General features: G+C 35.1%; 1 protein-coding gene across 4 annotated transcripts in view; it reads right to left on the minus strand.

Moving 5' to 3' along the window:
* Positions 1–323: 323 nt before the first annotated feature.
* SEC24B (SEC24 homolog B, COPII coat complex component) overlaps positions 324–18425 on the minus strand; it is a 95565-nt gene continuing 77463 nt past the window's right edge. For all 4 annotated transcript variants that reach the window (XM_059171189.1, XM_059171182.1, XM_059171176.1 and 1 more), the window contains 13 exons: positions 18179–18297; positions 17596–17651; positions 17151–17357; positions 14605–14728; positions 13994–14152; positions 13152–13325; positions 12191–12301; positions 10586–10761; positions 9822–9959; positions 5959–6063; positions 5190–5282; positions 1461–1564; positions 324–1215 (listed from right to left, as the gene is read on the minus strand). In XM_059171189.1, coding sequence (XP_059027172.1) covers positions 1101–1215; positions 1461–1564; positions 5190–5282; positions 5959–6063; positions 9822–9959; positions 10586–10761; positions 12191–12301; positions 13152–13325; positions 13994–14152; positions 14605–14728; positions 17151–17357; positions 17596–17651; positions 18179–18297 — 1681 coding nt within the window. In that variant the 3' untranslated portion in view covers positions 324–1100. The remainder of the gene's footprint in view (positions 1216–1460; positions 1565–5189; positions 5283–5958; positions 6064–9821; positions 9960–10585; positions 10762–12190; positions 12302–13151; positions 13326–13993; positions 14153–14604; positions 14729–17150; positions 17358–17595; positions 17652–18178; positions 18298–18425) is intronic.

Raw genomic sequence — 18425 nt, forward strand, 5'->3', positions numbered from 1 at the left:
CACTCTCAAAATTCAAGATGATAATCATAACAGTCAATTAAATAGAAGAGTCACATATGTCATGAAAATTTTCTTGCTATGACAGAAAAAAATGCCCAATTTAACTGAGAAAGGCAAATTAAGATTATACCTAGTCAATACTCGTATGTATTTTAAAAGTGACACTGGTTTTTTAAGAATACAAACAGAATGAGTACTTGGTAATGTCCAGAAACTAATAAAAACGAATGGATTCAAATACTACTAAATTCAAGTAGTAAACTCAATATATCCTATATGCAGAAGTAACACCAACCCTCCCCACAACAAAAAAACACCAAATATTGTCAAGCAAAATATTTTTAATTAGTAGGCTGATCATAAATAAATCCACATAAAAGATTTAACAGAATTACAAAGAGTTTTGTATTTCTTTCGTGGACTCAATTCATAACACGCATTAGTCAACCTCATTCTTGAACTGTGACAAAAGGAGTTGTCATCCAACAATGCAGTTCAGTTTAAGCAATTTGTATTTTGTAGTTACATTTTTACATTTTCTTTACAAATGTAACATTTATGTACATTATATATATATTTTTCTATAGTTCATGTACTGAAATGCTACTTTTTTTTTTACAGGGAAAATATTGAATTCATGAATACAAATCATTCCTTGTTAAAAAGTAATTCATATAAACAAGTTACACGGTACCACTGCCTTTTGGCATCTCTTGTCAGACAGAGTTCAAGTCCGGAAGAGTTTCTATCAATTATCAGAAAAAGGAATTGATCTAATTTGACATTATGACGTTATCATTCCACAGAGCTACCTAAATGTGCCGGCTTGCACTGCCGCACTACTGGAAATGTGCAGAAACCAATTCAAAGTGGACTCGGTGAAACAGCATCATAAATACCATTAATTCAGGCTGAAGAAAACCTGTCAAGTTCTTTCTTCCCCTTCACCTTTTGCCAAAGCCTCAGGGTGCTACACTCTACGCACTCTGTCTTGTAACAGCAAATGCCTTCGTTTCAAATATCCTAGATGTGCTTTCCTGACAGATTATGCTTTACCTAGGCTATGGGTCTTTTTCTTCATATTCAAATTTTATTCCACTTCACTTACAAATCTGCTGCTGAATGTGAAGCAAAAATTCATAGTAAGAGAATGCGGCTTCTGTTCGGTCTTCAATCAAATGTTGAAAAAATTCTGTTTTGGCAGGACTCTCATCTCTGAAATGAAAAAAAAAGGGGGGTTATTTGTCTAAAAATGCACATCATTACAGAGTATATATTTAAACAATTACTAACACGTGGGGGCTTTAGGAAAATGGAACATGGCTATTAACCAATTAACAGTATTCTCCTATTAGTATATGTTTTCATAATATTATTTAAGGTTTGCTTTGAAGACATGCAGTTTCACACAGACTGCACAGGATAAGACAATTTCATAATTAAGTTACAGAAGTACTTACTTTACCACGTGAAGAATTGGGCTTAATGGTCTGTTGTCTCTAAGCCAAGTTATAAAGGATCTTGCTCTTTCTGATGAAAGTGTATCTAGCTCTGGAAGATGAGTCTGGTAAAAGTAATACAATTAGGAAATTACTTCCTTTCTTATGGACTGTAGCAATATTAGAACTAAATCATGATTCATTCCTGTTACCACCAACCAACTGCCAGCACTCTATTCCTAGACCTAAAGCAGCAACCAAAAGGGGGAAATTCAAATTGTTCACAAATCTGTTTATATTTTTCTGGATAAGTTAATAAAATATGTTTCATTCATTCATTTTTAGAGAGAGAGTGTGTGTGTGCACATGCGCAAGCAGGAGGAAGGGGAGCAAGGAGAGATAAAGGGAGAAGAAAAGAGAAAATCTTAAGTAGGTTCCACAAGGCAGGGTTCAATCTCACAACTCTGAGATCATGACCTGAGGTGAGAGCAAGAGTCAGATGATTAACTGACTGAGCCACCTAGGTGCCCCAACACATGTTTAATGATAAGTATGTCACTGATATTTTGCCTGCATATTATATTTTTTCTAACTAAGTCAATAAAACATACACAATGATTAGTATGTCAATGGTATTGTACTGTACTTTTAGTTTCATCTAAAGGAAACATGCAAATGAAGGGGGTTATCACTAACTTCTAAATTTACCCAACAGTTATAGACTCCATCCTCTTCTAAAAACAGTTATTCTCAGAGAATTGTGTGTTTCCGTTAGTCCTTAAAATTTAAGGGCAAGGGACACACAGATGGCCAACAAGATGCATGAAAATATGTTAGTCATCACTAATCATCAGGGAAATGCAAATCAAACTACAATGAGATATACCCCCCCCCCCGCCATGAGATGTCACCTCACATCTGTCAGAATGGCTGAAATCAACAACACAAGAAACAACAGGTGTTGGTGAGGGTGGGAGATGGGAATTCTCTCATACTTGTTGGTGGGAATGCAAACTAGAGAGCCACTGTGGAAAACAGTATGGAGGCTCTTCAAAAACTTAAAAATAGAACCACATTACAACACAGCAACTGCACTACTAGGTTCTGACCCAAAGGATACAAAAACACTAATTCAAAGGGCTACAAGAATCCCTATTTACAGCAGCAGCATCAACCATAGCCAAGATAGGGAAGTAGCCCAAGTGTCCACTGACTGATGAATGGTTAAAGAAGAAATGATATATATGTTTCTCTCACTTATGTATATAATATATGTATATATACACCCCCACTGGAATATTACTCAGCCATAAAAAAGAATGAAATCTTGTCATTTCCAACAACATGGATGAAAGTACATGCTAGAAAGTACAATGCTAAGCAAAATAATCAGAGAAAGACAAATACCAAATGATTTCACTCTGCAATGGAATTTGAGAAACAAAACAAACAAGAAAAGCGGGAAAAGAGAGAAGGAGAGAGAGAGAGAGAGAGAGAGAGAGAGAAACTAAGAAATAGACTTTTGACCACAGAGACTCTAGACTATGGAGAACAAACTGATGGTTACCAGCAGGTAGGGTAGGGGGGTGAAATAAGGGATGGGGGTTAAGGAGCGCACTTGTGATGCGCACCTGGTTGTGTACGGATGTGCTGAACTTCACTGCACACCTGCAACTAATATAACACTGTGTATTAACTAAATGGAATCAAAATAAAAACTTAAGAAAAAAGGTAAGGGTAAGGAATTTTAAAGAACGGTGTGGATGTGTAAATACATTTAAAAACTACATGCAAGATTCTTTTTAAAGACTTAAGAGTTTCTTCTTCTTTTTTTTTTTTTTTTTTAAAGATTTTATTTATTTATTTGACAGAGAGAGATTACAAGTAGGCAGAGAGAGAGAGGAGGAAGCAGGCTCCCTGCTGAGCAGAGAGCCCGATGCGGGACTCGATCCCAGGACCCTGAGATCATGACCTGAGCTGAAGGCAGCGGCTTAACCCACTGAGCCACCCAGGCGCCCTTAAGAGTTTATTCTTATGTATTTTATAAATTGAATAAATACATATTACAAAATAGAAATAAATATTTTTGTATATGAATTTATATGATGGGAGGAAACATTTATATGTTTCCAAAGCCAAATTAATAAACTAAATCACTCAAAATACAGCATGTAAAACAAAAAAATTTAAATAGAAAAGCTTTACTTACTGTTATTTTGTCTTCTTAATTATGAGTGAGCCTGAACATTGTTTCATATGGCTACTACTATATTTCCCCCCTGTAAATTGTCTATTCAAATCCTTTGCCCATTTTTCTTTTCCTTTTTTTCTGAGGGGACCAGGGTGTCTTTTTCTGAAAGATTTGTAAGACAACTTTTTATACTAGAAAAATTAGCTCATTCTCAGTCCTGAGCTACAGGTAACTTTCTGATTTTGTTGTCTGTCTTTTGGCTTTATTTATTTTACCACATAGAAATACTTTAGTTTTTAATGCTATCAGATTTATTAATCTTTTTCATCACTGACTTACAAAGGCCTTATCCATTTTAATACAATAAAGATTATTTTTCTAGTATTTTTTCTTTAAATATATTCATTAGCACATTCTATTTTTCATGAATTAGATCCATTTCTGACCTCTGTTTTGTTCTGCTGATATGTTTATAAAGCTAGTATCACAGTGTTTAAATAACTACAGCACTAAAATAAAATTTACTATTTTATTTAGAACTTCTTTTTCATATGCTTTTCCCATTTGCTGAGTTTTTTCCCTCTTTTCAAACTTCTCCTTATTAACTTCATTTGCTGAGTCTTAGAAGTGAACTCTGGAATTACTGTGTCAAATATAAAAAAAAAACCCAGAAATAGACAACAGCAATTGTTTGCTATTTGCAAACAACTGTGATTTTGAAATAGCAATATCACAATCAGAATGTGATAAAAATTACATTGATTTTAAATTAACTTCCGGAGGAAGGACATATCTACAATATCCAACGGTAAAGTAGGCCTTTCCTATTAATTACAGAGAACTATTTTAGGATCATATTTCTTTGGTATTGGTTAATAAACATACAATAAATGTCCACTGAAAAAATTACATTTATTATCAATAAAATAACTTAAATCAGAAGTTAAAGTTGTTGGAAAACATTTTGGCAGTTTCTCAAAAAGTTAAACACAGTTTACCATGTGGCCCAGCAATTCTACTCCTAGGTATATACCCAAGAGAACCGAAAACGTGTGTTCACACAAACACTTGCACATAAACTGTTCATACTAATACTACTCACAAAGCCCCAAAATGAAAAACACCCAATATTCATGAATGAATGACTGGATTTAAAAATGTAGCCTAACTGTTTAATTACTACTTAGTCATAAAAAAGAATGAAGTACTCATACATGCTACAATATGAACTTTAAAAACATCATGGGAAGTGAAACAAACAAACACACACAAAAGGCCATATATTATGGAATTCCATAATTCCATAACATGAAATGGCAATGCCAGAGAGACAGAAGGTAATTAGTGGTTGCCAGGGGAAAGGAGGAGGGGAATTTGGAATACAGGTTTTTTTTGGGGGTGTGTGTGACAGAAATGGTCTGAAATTAAAATACTGGTGATTATTGTACCACAGTTGTATACTTTATGACAACTGAAATGGTGAAGTGTGTGAATTTTAGCTCACTAAAAATTTTAAACAAACAAGCATACAAAAACTTAAAACTGTAAAAGGCACTGACCATTTTCTGTGGTATTGATGCAAAATTAGGATACCCGAGTACATCCTCTATGAAGTGATTGTCACAGCTTTTTCCAATCCAAATGTAAAAAACCTAAAATGAAAAAAAACACAAAATATTAAAACTCCCTAATCTGAAATTTTAGAGTGCTTCACATCTTCTTAGCTTAAATTTCAAGAATTCCCATAAACTATATTTTACCATCTTCTATCTTTTTTCCCTTTAGAAGGTAGTATTTTAGCCAAGATAACCAAGTATTTTAGCCAAGACTTACTATTTTCCCTATCCACTTTTTCAGTTATTGTCTATTTTAACTAATGGGCTCTCCCACATCCACCCTTTTCCTGCTCAAAAGGTATCAGTTATGAAGTCATCTTGACCATTCTGATACCCTTTCACCACCATCCTGCCCAGTGACTTCTCCTAAACTCCTAATTATTACTGGCATTTCAGGCAAAGGACAGAAGTTGAAACTGATAGACTACTGAGGTCCCTTTGAATTTGGGATTCTAAATGGTAAAATCCTTAAAGACAGAACTTATTTCTTTACTATTCTATCAAGTATACATTATCCATACAATAAATAATCCATGAAAATAAAACGATATCCAACTAGAAAAGTCTAAAATAAATTGACCTCTTGTGCCAGGGACTAATTTATTGCCTCTCTATTCCTTATTTCACCTTTCACTGCCTGATCTATGATCATACGTGTTTCTCCTTTTGCCTGCTGGAACAGTGTTAAACTTTATGAGTAGAGGGTGCTTACAGAGCCACAGTCCATAAGGAAAGCACCTTCTCTTGTCAGTTTCTCTGCAGACAATTTTTGAAGAGGTGGCTGAGGTACAACCTTGTCATTAACATGTATTGCACCCTGGGGGGGAAAAAAGATGGAGTGAGCTTATACAACTATCAGCACAGTGTGGAACATAAGGGCTACTAGTTCTTTATAAAATACTGAAAAACGACACTAGAGAATTTTGTAAGATGCAAAAAGTTACTGATAATACACTACCACCTTGACTATAGAATCAAGACACTCAAATGTACTCAAGTTACAAAGATAAAAACACGATGGGGCGCCTGTGTGGCTCAGTTGGTCTAAGTGTCTGACTCTCGGTTTTGGCTCAAGTGGTGATCTCAGGTCAAGAGATCAGGCCCTGTGTTGGGATCTGCATGAGGCTTGTGCTACGCAAGGAGTCTGTTTGAGATCTCTCCCTCTCCCTCTGCCTCGCCCTGCTTGTGCATGCTCTCTCTCTTTCTAAAATAAATAAATAAATAAAATCTTTAAAAAACAAAGATAAAAACATGAATATGTAAAATGATCTGTCCACTTTCTTCCTTTCTGAGATTAGATACGTTAAAAGTACGATTATTAAATCTTCTGAAAAGCAAGCTACTCTTTTACATTTCTCAAGGAGCAAAATACAGAAGATTCCAAAGAGTAGTTTTACTCTAGGAAGAAAAGACACTACACATTTGCATATTAAAAATAACTGTTGGACATCAGATCTGGTTTATAATATAATCAAAACTGCACTTATATCAGAGAGAACATACCTCAACATAATGAAGGCCATATATGAAAAACCCGCAGCTAACATCATATTTAATGGCGAAAAACTGAGAACCTTCCCCTTAAGATCAGGAACAAGACAAGGATGCCCACTCTCACCACTTGTACTAGAAGTCCTATGCACAGCAATCAGATAGCAACCACAAAAATAAAAGGCAACCAAATCAGTAAGGAAGAAGTAAAACTTTCACTACTTGTAGATGACAAGACAGAAAACCCTGAAGGGATGCCTGGATGGCTCAGTGGGTTAAGCTTCTGCCTTCAGCTCAGGTCCTGATCCCAGGGTCCTGGGATAAAGCCCGCATTGGGCTCTCTGCTCACCCCCACCCCCCGCCCATCCCGCCTGCCTCTCTGCCTACTTGTGATCTCTCTCTCTCTGTGTCAAATGAATAAATAAAATCTTAAAGAAAGAAAGAAAGAAAGAAAGAAAACCCTGAAGACACCACCAAAAAATTCTAGAACTGATAAATGAATCTGGTAAGGTTCCAGGACAAAAAATCAATATACAGAAAACTGTTGTGTTTCTATACACTAATAATTAAGTAGCAGAAAGAGAAATTAAGAAAACAACCTCATTTACAATTACACCCAAAACAATAAAATACTTAAGGATAAACTTAACCAAGGATGTAGAAGACCTGTTTCTGAAAACTCTATAACACACTAAGAAACTGAAGATGACACAAACAAATGGAAAGCTATTCCACGTTCATGGGTTGGGAGAATAAATATTGCTAAAATGTACATACTATCCAAAGCAATCTGCAGATTTAATGTAATCAGTATTAAATAGCCACAGTATTTTCCAGAGAAATAAAACAAATAATCCTAAAATGTGTATGGAGCCACAAAAAGCCCCAAATAGCTAAAGCAATCTTGGAAAAAAGAACAACAAAACTGGAGGTATCACAACCCCAGATTTCAAGATATCTTACAAAGCAATAATAATCAAAACAATAAGATACTGGCACAAAAACAGACACATAGATCAGGGGAAAGGAAGAGAGACCCCAGAAATAAACTCATGATTATTTGGTCAATTAATCTTTGACAAAGGAGGCAAGAATATGTAATGGGAAAGGACAGGCTCCTCAACAAATAGTGTTGCGGCAACACACAAAAGAATGAAACAGGAACCCAAATATGTGATCTGAAACTGTAAAAATCCTAGAGGAGAGCACTGGCAGTAATTTCTCTGACACTGGCCATTGCAACGTTTTTCTAGAAGGTCTCCTAAGGTGAGGGTATTGAAAGCAAAAATAAATCACTGGGACTACATAAAAATAAAAAGCTTCTGCTCCGCAAAGGAAACAATCAGCCAAATGAAAAGACAGCACACCGAATGGGAGAAGATATATCCAATAAACCGAAAAGGTTTAATATCCAAAATATATAAAGAATTTATACAATTATTTATACGACAACAAAAACCCAAATAATCCAATTAAAAATGGGCAAAAGACATGAACAGACATTTCTCCAAAGACATCCAGATGGCCACCTGACTCATGAAAAGATGCTCAATATCACTTATCAGGGAAATGCAAGTCAAAACCACATGAGTTACCACCTCACACCTGTAAGAATGGCTGAAATAAACACAAGAAACAACAAATGTTGGCAAGAAGGTGGAGAAAAAAGGAACCCTCATGTGCTCTTGGTGGGAATGCAAACTGGTGTAGCCATTGTGGAAAACCATATGGAAGTTCCTCAACTTAAAAACAGAATTACAATATGCACTATTAATTTGTATTTACCCAAAGAATACAAAAACACTAATTCCAAAAGACATATGTACCCCTATGTTTACTGGAGCATTATTTACAATAGCCAAAGTACGGAAGTAATCCAAGTATCCATCAACAGATGAATGGATAAAGAAAAAATGGTGTATACACACACACACACACACAATGGAAAATTATTCAGCCATAAGAATGAATGAAATCTTGCCACGCCATGGATAGATGTAGATGGTATAATGCTAAGTGAAATAAGTCAGTCAGAGAAAGACAAATACCGTTTAGATCTCACTCACATGTGGCATTTAAGAAACAAAACAAATGAACACACACACACAAACCAAAAAATCAGACTCTTAACTATAGAGAACTGGCAGTCACCAGAGGGGATGTGGGTGGGGGGGTGGATAAAGGGGACCAAGAGTACGTTTTTTTTTTTTTTTTTTTAAAGATTTTATTTATTTATTTGACAGAGAGAGATCACAAGTAGGCAGAGAGGCATACAGAGAGAGGAGGAAGCAGGCTCCCCACTGAGCAGAGAGCCCGATGCGGGACTCGATCCCAGGACCCTGAGATCATGACCTGAGCCGAAGGCAGCGGCTTAATCCACTGAGCCACCCAGGCGCCCCCAAGAGTACGTTTATCATGATGAGCACTGAGTAATATACAGAATTACTAAAGCACTATATTATATACTGAAACTAATACATAACACTATATGTTAATTATACTGGAATTAAAAACAAAACAGGACACCTGTATGGCTCAGTCTTGTTAAGGCTTTGCCTTTGGCTCAGGTCATGATCCCAGAGTCCCAAGACTGAGCTCTGAGTCAGACAGGATCCCTGCTGAGCAGGGAAGTCTGCTTCTACCTCCTCCCCTTTTCCCCACTTGTGCATGCTTACTCTCTCGCTCTCAAATGAATAAATGAATAAATAAAATCATTAAAAAAAAAAAAAAAGAACCCAACAAAATTAAAAATTATACTCTGATCACATTAAGAACAGCCAGTATCTACAAAATATAAATGGAAATGTCCACTCTACAACTTACTTTGTAATAAATATTATAACCAAATCACAAGGTGAATTACTTCCCATATTTCTGAAAACTCCATAATCACAGACAGTATCTGACAGTCCTATTATTCAACCAAATTCATAGCTAGTGTCCTTATTTAATGTATTATTACTATCATAGGGAATAAGCAGATGTAAAAAATTGTTACTAATACATTAGTAGCTTAGCTGTAGAATCAAGACACTCAAATATATTTAAATTACAAAAATTTCAAGTACACTAAAAAAATTATACCTCATCTGTCAATCTGTCTATCCTGTATAAGTTGGGGTGAATCATTTTCATCAGATGAACAAGCGGTTGACACTTTATCTGACACATGGCATATACACGATCATCGAGGCGTGTGCTTGTACCGGTTCTAAATGCTTTCTATAAAACAACAACAAAAACAACACTGTATTTTTCAAATAAAACATAAATGTAGACAAATATCAAAACAAATATATATACCATCACAGTATGGAAAAAGCACGGCCTTCGAATAGACCTGGATTGAATTCTCAGCTCTGACATTCAATAGGCAGATATGTGAGCTAGTTATTTAGCTTCTCAAAGCTATATTATCTTAAGAAAAACAGAGAAAAAAATACCTCTCTAGGCTGCTGTAAGGATTAAATAGGATGATGCATATATAACAACTATTACGTGCCTGAGACTTGGAAAGATGTTCGATGGACAGTAAATCCTCTCCTTAGAGTCTCCTTCCAGAAGCACATACATTTTTAAGACTGTGCTATAAGGACACTATTATTCAAGCTGCTCCCACATACTGAAGAGTGAGAGCATATGGCTTCATGACAGTCATCATTTGTTTTTATATACTTTTTTCTACTGGCTATTGTTTTTCAAAAACTTTTCCAATGCTAAGTAGTAAAACTATCTAGTTAATTATTAAAAACCCCAGAAAACCTGGATTTCATTTCATCTATGTACTGAGAAGGTATGTAATGCACCTGATACATGTATGAAATGTACCAGTGTAGACAGAGAGCTACCTGTTTGAGAAGGGCCAAAACGTAGAGGGGAAAGAGCTTGAGGGAGCTGGGTGCTATCAGTGCGGAGTGCTGTAAATTTGAGACAGTTGAGCCATATGCAGACAGGGAGTCCACCACAGCATTCACTAAGGCATCTCTTGCATCTGACAGGCTGGACGAGACAGACCGATCAACAGCTGTAACGCAATCACAGTGAACATGGATTTAACCACCAGACTCCAATGAATGCTACAAGGGATAAAATTTACACGCATTATTTAAGAAACCAACAAAAATTCTACTTTTAGGAGAGAAAACTAACATTTTACTTGCCCCTTCATTTTCCAAGTGTCTGCTCATTACACAATTTTTAGGAAATGAATCTGGCTAATTCTCACAATCAGAGCAGATCTAGATTATTTTGGATCCTTTTTTCTTCATCTCTTTACATCTGAAACCACTTAACTGCCATTGATATTAGAGAATGTATATCAACCATTTACATCTGAGAAAGCTCTAGGGATGGTGCAGTTACTCCAGTAGAAGTCACATGTATAAAATATCATTTTTTTTCTGCATAAACAATGTAAGTTCTACAATCTGAGTTATCCCTTGTGATCCTCTGAAATCTTCTTTGTCAAAGCATTCCCGGGTCAAGGAAACAAAGAGGGCAATTGAACATAGGTTCTCAAACAGACAGTGAAAAGCCAGATATCAGTGTGAAACTTATTTTCTTCTAAGTACATATTTTATTAAGCTAAAGATAGCCTACAGATATGCTCAAGTATTAAAAATAAAACTACACTGAAAAACAATCAGTTATAATATACTGAATTTGAAATATAGATAAAAAATAATTAAAAATTGGCATACTTTTGTAAATGCTATTATAATTTTCCCAAAATGAATAACAATGACTATTTTTCTCTAGGGCTGTATGAAAAATAAAGTTCATTTCATGCCCCAAGAGAAAATTCACTGAAAACCAAACATTCAATGTTATACAATTCCCCAAAATAATTTTTTTTAATTTACACACAATAAAATTTATGTTTTGGGGTATAATTGTACAGTGATTATATGTCAAACACACAGCCATATAGTCACTACCATAATCAAAATATACAACAGTTCCATTACCCCCAAAATATCCAGTGGTATTGCCCCACTGTGGTAAAATCCCACTACCTTTAACCCTGATAATCAACAATCTGTTTGTTCTCCATCCCTATAATCTTCCCTTTTCCAGAAGGTCATATGAATGTAAAACTCCTTTCATTTAGCATAATGCTTGTGAGAGTCATTCTTGTCTACTGACATAGCATCAGTTCATTTCTTTTTATTACTGAGTTGTATTTCCACTGTATGGATATACCATGGTTTGTTCCTACTTTTACCAGTTGAAGGACATTTGGGTTGTTACCAGCTTTCAGTGATTATGAAGCCCTCAAAGATTTTTAAACTAACGCATTAACAAGAATTATAAGAACAGTCCAATTCACAGTGCTGTAAATGAAAATGGAGAACGTATGTATCTTCTAAGTAAGGGATTTGGATGAAATGCCCAGGTTTCAGTTTTTAGGACAGAAAACCACCTTTCACCTGTTCCTTCACATTTTCACTCACCCATGTTTGCCAGGAGGCAGACGGCAGCCTGTACATCCACTCCCGCATATACATCTGCGAGTGAGCTTACTACTGGCAAACACAGCGTGTGCACTCTAATTCTCCGCTCACCTATACAGAAGGAGGAAGCAACATCATTGCAGAAACACATCAGGCCAAGACAGAAATAAAGCAAACAGTTCAAAACATTACTCAAATTACTATTCTGATTGGATTAAGTCACCCATAAAATTCTGAAATGTGAATACAAAGTGTCGCAAGTAAAACTTTTTTTTTTTTTTTAAAGATTTTATTTATTTGACAGAGACAGAGAAATCTCAAGTAGGCAGAGAGGAGGCAGGCAAAGACAGGGGGGAAGCAGGCTCCCCGCTGAGCAGGGAACCCAATGCAAGGCTCGATCCCACACCTTGAGATCGTGACCCAAGCTGAAGGCAGAGACTTAGCTCACTAAGTCACCCAGGTACCCCTCAAGTAACATGTTTTAAAGAGAAATAAAACACTCTCCAAATCTGTGGACTATGAACCTATATTGTATTTTGTATATAGCTGAACATTAGGTTCTGGTTTTTAGTTTAATATCGATCATTCCAAATTACATCCAACATAGCAAAAGGTCAGAAAACTTGACTGTCAAATAACTAATATGTGCCTTATGTGCTAGGTAGAATTTTTTATTTATGGGGCAAAAAATGCTGCTAAGGATGACATAACTGGATTTAGCTTGAGTTTACCAGACACATATGACCCTGAGAATACATGACTTCCACGAGTCAAAAAAGATACTAAAGATTCAAAAATGAGTTAAAAACAACAACAACAAAAACAGAACGCATATTTGATTAACTATGCAAATTCCATTTATCTCCCACTGTATGTTCGTTCATTCTCTCTCTCCATTTCCCTAGCATGTAAAAGGAGGGGAAAACTACTACTGATTTTATTTCCTGTCTGTTAACATTACCTTTGCTTGATGTATATAACAGGGCTGTCTGAAAGCACACTAAGGAAGTATCTGTCAAATTTTCTTCTATTGACAATTGTACTGCAAATCCAGCATCAGGATTGATGTTGGCAAGGGATAACAAATCAGTGGAACGGACAAAGAAGTTTCCATGAAAAGTGTGCATTGAAAGACCTAGGAAAGAGAAAACTTTTTATAAAAGATCAAGTAACAAAAGTATCTTTATCTCAGGCTAAAGTTACTTTTTAAAGTAAAACCCATCTCTGATTTTTGAATCAAAAGGATAACTGGAGAGTAGGACTGGTGTGTTAGCAGAGGTTCTAAATATCAGTTCAGAAAAAACAATACAGGTTATATAAAAGGGAAAGTAGATATTTAACTTGTATTGATAACTGATCTTATACATTCTCATATGAAACAAATGGTAGTTACTGTGTAACTCTTTTAAGAATTATATTATAAATTAGAAAGGAGATTCCCTTCAGCAAACATTCACATGAAACTGAGGTAAACTAAAGACTAACTGAATGATTATGAAGGCAAAGATCATTCATCAGACAATTTTCATTTACAGTCTTCCTCACTCCTCTAATTCTCCTTCTAAAATCACCTCTAATGTGGCTTTCTCTTAAGTTCTTCCTAATAAAGCAAACATTACTTTTGCTTATTTATTCAAATTACTTAAAAAACTGGGCAGTGATTATTCAATAACTACATATATTTAAAAGAGCTTACAGCTACCTGGATGAGGCAGAAAGTTCTTCACAATGAAGGATCATTACAGGTAGTCATTGGCAATTAATTTTGACGAAAGTATATAATATAAAGCCTAACTTTCATACCTTTCGTACACCTTATTCTCATAACCGCTTCAAATCCAATTTTTCTTGTGAGATACCGTTTTAGGTCTTTTTGTAACTTTTCTGCTTGTGAAGGATTGTGAGTATAGTGGAAAGACGGGTAATAATAGATGCACCCTGCGGAGTACTTGGACATGCAAGCTTCAGAGAGAAACAGGAATAAGTATTAGCTACAGAAATAAGACTATCCTGTAATAATACCCAGTAATATCTTACTTGTCCAACAATAGAAGAGATTCTATGTCATGAACAAAATCTGTCATAATGAGAAAACCTAAGCAGTCAAAAGGATAATACATAAATCTGAGCAAACACAACTATTTGTAAAGTATGTGATAAGGTTTATTATTAAGCAAAATGGTAAAGGAATTAGATTTTTTTTTTTTTAAGGAATTAGATTTTAAAAACAAAGAGTAATAGCGTTTTAGATATGTATAGTGCTTTACAGTTTACTGGTAATTTTCACAGATTATATCTATCTTATTCACATGCTTTTTACCCCCAAATGTTGAGAACTCTTAATAAAGAGTTTAAATTTGACTACATGCTAAAAGCGTTTATGTAAACAGATGAACATGACGATATCTCCTTACCTAGAGAAGCAAGATCAGAATACTGTGAACTTAAAAGGAACAGATCCACTGCAGTCTGCTGCCCTGAGCAATCTAAAGCCAGTTTCTTATAAAAATCAGTTGCAGGGCCAAGATGTTGTACAACCTAAGTCAACAGGTCATAAAGTAAGAGCTAGAAACCTTGCACTGGACACATATTTCTACGTCTCTCTTACAATAATGAAGAGGCTATCCTTCGTCTTCCTATCAAACTAAGGAAGTTTTTTAAATGTCGATAGTTGGCACAGATCCTTTAAAAATACTAATAATTGCTAATATTTATAAAGCACTTAAAAAGCACTGTTCGAGATGTTTTATGCAAATTAAAGTTACCTACATTTTACAGGTGAGGAAACTGAGGCAAAAACTAGATTAAGGAATGACTGGTTACATAGTTACTGAGTGGCAGATGCTGGAAGATATACCTGCCAAGTCTGACCCCTGATTGAGTGCTGTTAACCACTACTGTACACTGTTCGTAAAGATGTTTAAGAGTCAGAGGTTAAAGAAGGCTTTTCCCACTGGTGAAGGACACTTGAGCTGCGAAGGTGGCAACTGAGAGGAGTTAAAAATCTAAGAGCCAGGCTTCAAGTTCTTCATTACTATCCTACGTTACAAAACAAAATGTTTCAATCCTCTTAATTATAGTGTAAAATTACTGTATTAGAGTTTACTCCAGTATGAAGAAATATGTAAACCAGCACAGGCATTTAAGCTTTTGAGTCCCAAGCAGATAAAGAATATTTCAAGGAGTTAAATGAGAAAAACAAAACAAAACTGCACTGAAGACTTCAGTAACACATAACTACTCTCCTGTGTTCCAAACCCCTCAGTATTCTATAATGGATTGCAATGGATCGATGAACTGAGTGACAGCTAAACTTGACGAGTTTAAAAAATATACTTGCCCCAATTTATTTTAAAATTAGATTTTTTTTTCCTGAAAAATAACTTAGAAATGTAGTTTCTGTAATAGTGAAATATGGCACTATTTTTCCCTGGCAAATTGGTGAAGAATAAAAAAAGCAACAATACTTAATGATGGCTAGAAGATTTGAGAGTCTTTAAGTTGATAAAACAAAACAAAACAAAAAACCCCCACACAAATAAAACACACTAATAACTTAAATAAAGCTTATATTCTTTGACCCAATAATTTTACTTTTAGGAATTTTTCCTAAGGAAAAACTGAATATGTGGCTAAATATTTAAGGTACTATTAAAACTGTTAAATTCATACTCATAATTATTTGCAGTAATATTTCTTTTAGGTCAGACAAAACTTACACACAGCACAAAATGATTCCAGTTCACTTACTATTTGAAATAAGGGATTAAAATACTCTAACAAAATCTTCATATAAAACTCAAGTAGTATTCAGCCTCATAGTCTTTCTTTAATAGTGAAAATACTGGAGACAACAATTTAGTAGCTAGGAGGCAACTAATTAAATAGAGTACATTTATATTTACTAAGAAATATTTCTTACTTTATTTTTGAAAGTTTATTTAGTTTTTTAGTAATCTCTACCCTCAAAAGGGGGCTTGAGCTCACAACTCTGAGACCAAGTTGCATGCTCTTCCAACTGAGCCAGCCAGATAACTCCAAAAAATATTTTTTAAATATAATTTCCAGGGACCTCAGAAAATGCTCACAATATACTCTTTCAATGAAAAAAAGCCAGTTAAAAAATGTCCTGTATATGTATGATGCCCAACTATGCTTGTTTGTACGTGTTTATATAACTGAACACTTTTTTAAAAAGATCTTATTTTTGGGGCACCTGGGTGGCTCAGAGGTTTAAGCCTCATGGCTCAGGCCATGATCCCAGGGTCCTGGGATCGAGCCCCGCATCGGGCTCTCTGCTCAGCAGGGAGCCTGCTTCCTCCTCTCTCTCTGCCTGCCTCTCTGCCTACTTGTGATCTCTGTCTGTCAAATAAATAAATAAATAAATCTTTAAAAAAAAAAAAATAAAAAGATCTTATTTTTAAGTAATCTCTACCTGCAACGTGGGGCTCAAATTCAAGACCTTGAGATCAAGAGTCTCATGCTCTACCAAGGGGGCCAGCCGGGTGCCCATAAACGCTATTATCTTGACAGTAAAGATTACTGATGGTTTAATTTGTTAGGCAATGATTTGTATTACCTTTGTACTTAAATGTTTATTAGTACGAGCATGTTAAATTATAATATCTCAGACTCAGTAAGTATTATCCTTTATATAACATGAAAGAGCACTGCGACCAGAAAATCAAGTCACATCTTTACTATTAGTTATTCAACCTTTGGCAAGTTTAATCTGTTTTCCTCATCTGTAAAATGAAAGGATTAGTGGAAATGATCTCTAAATTTCTATGACTTGCAAACCAAGAACTAAAACAACACAAAACAATAATCTGATTAAACCTTCTCAGCAGAGTTTCTACTATTAATGAAATAGAAAAGTAGAAGAATGAACAAATAGTCACACGTCTATAGAGGTACAAACACCATCTTAAATATGACTAAGAAACCAAATATACAATACCTTTGTGCTTGATCTCTGATTAGGGTCTTCTCTGGACTGCAGAAGTCCTGCACCCAAGGAAGGTAACTGTGTCTGAAATACAGACACACGGCCACCTGTTGGAGACATTAATTTAAAGGCAGCCTGAAGCGCAGGACCAAGGGCACTGTGTGTTTCTCTTGTATTGGTGAACATATTTGGTAATGCATTCAATAAGTCTTTTATAAGCTGGGAAAACAAAGATTAAAAATTGAATTACTGAGAGGGCAAGGAAATTTTCTTCTTTAAAACATTCTGGAGTACAATATATACCACTCTATCTTGGGGGACTGCAAACTGAGGGGTCAATAGATATGCTATCTACATCGTCTATGTAACAAATAGAGTAAGTAAACAAGTAAGACTTCAGTCAACAGTTGAAATAAAAGAAATATTTTCATACTTTAAGAAAAAAAATCTATCTCACCTCTTTACTCTCATATAGATTCACAAGTAAGCTATCCGGTGTAGGTAGGAAAACATCTAAAGGGAAGAACATTTATTTCAATCAACAGATAAATCAAGTCAAAGGAGTATCATCAATTTAAAAATCTTAGTTTTTATCTGGCCATATATAATGGGCACCATAATACGGCTTATATATTCACTCTGCATACACTTTATATGTGTGTGCACACATGTATAAGTACATACATGGGCATAAAAAACTTAGAATGAAGTATTTTCCAGGAAACTATTTTTTTTTTCCAGGAAACTCCCCCCATCCCCTCCAGAAAACTTTTTAAGACAAATATCAAAGTACAACTGCATGCACTTTATATGTGTGTGCACACATGTATAAGTACATACACGGGCATAAAAAACTTAGAATGAAGTATTTTCCAGGAAACTATTTTTTTCCCCAGGAAACTCCCCCCACCCCCTCCAGGAAACTTTTTAAGACAAATATCAAAGTACAACAAATTATCCTTACAGAATTATGACAGGATATACTGTCAAACAGCCTCAATTCCAAAATCTATAGTTAGAAAGACTTACTCACTGCTTACCATCTATATCAGACACAATCAACATTTGAGGCTGTGATAATCCTTCTTGTAAATTGTAGAAATGAATAGTGCTATCGAAGGTCATAAATCCTATTCTTGTTCGTGAATCTCCAGGAAGCCTAAGGATAAAAAGGACAAGTTTAAATTCAAAGTTTTCAGTTGCATATTTTATTTTAAAAAATAATAAAATAGTAAACTAAGTCTAAGAATAATTACATGTGCTTTTCCACAGATGACAGGAAGTTAT

The sequence above is a fragment of the Mustela lutreola genome, chromosome 1, assembly GCF_030435805.1.
Source record: "Mustela lutreola isolate mMusLut2 chromosome 1, mMusLut2.pri, whole genome shotgun sequence".
Classification (NCBI taxonomy): domain Eukaryota; kingdom Metazoa; phylum Chordata; class Mammalia; order Carnivora; family Mustelidae; genus Mustela; species Mustela lutreola.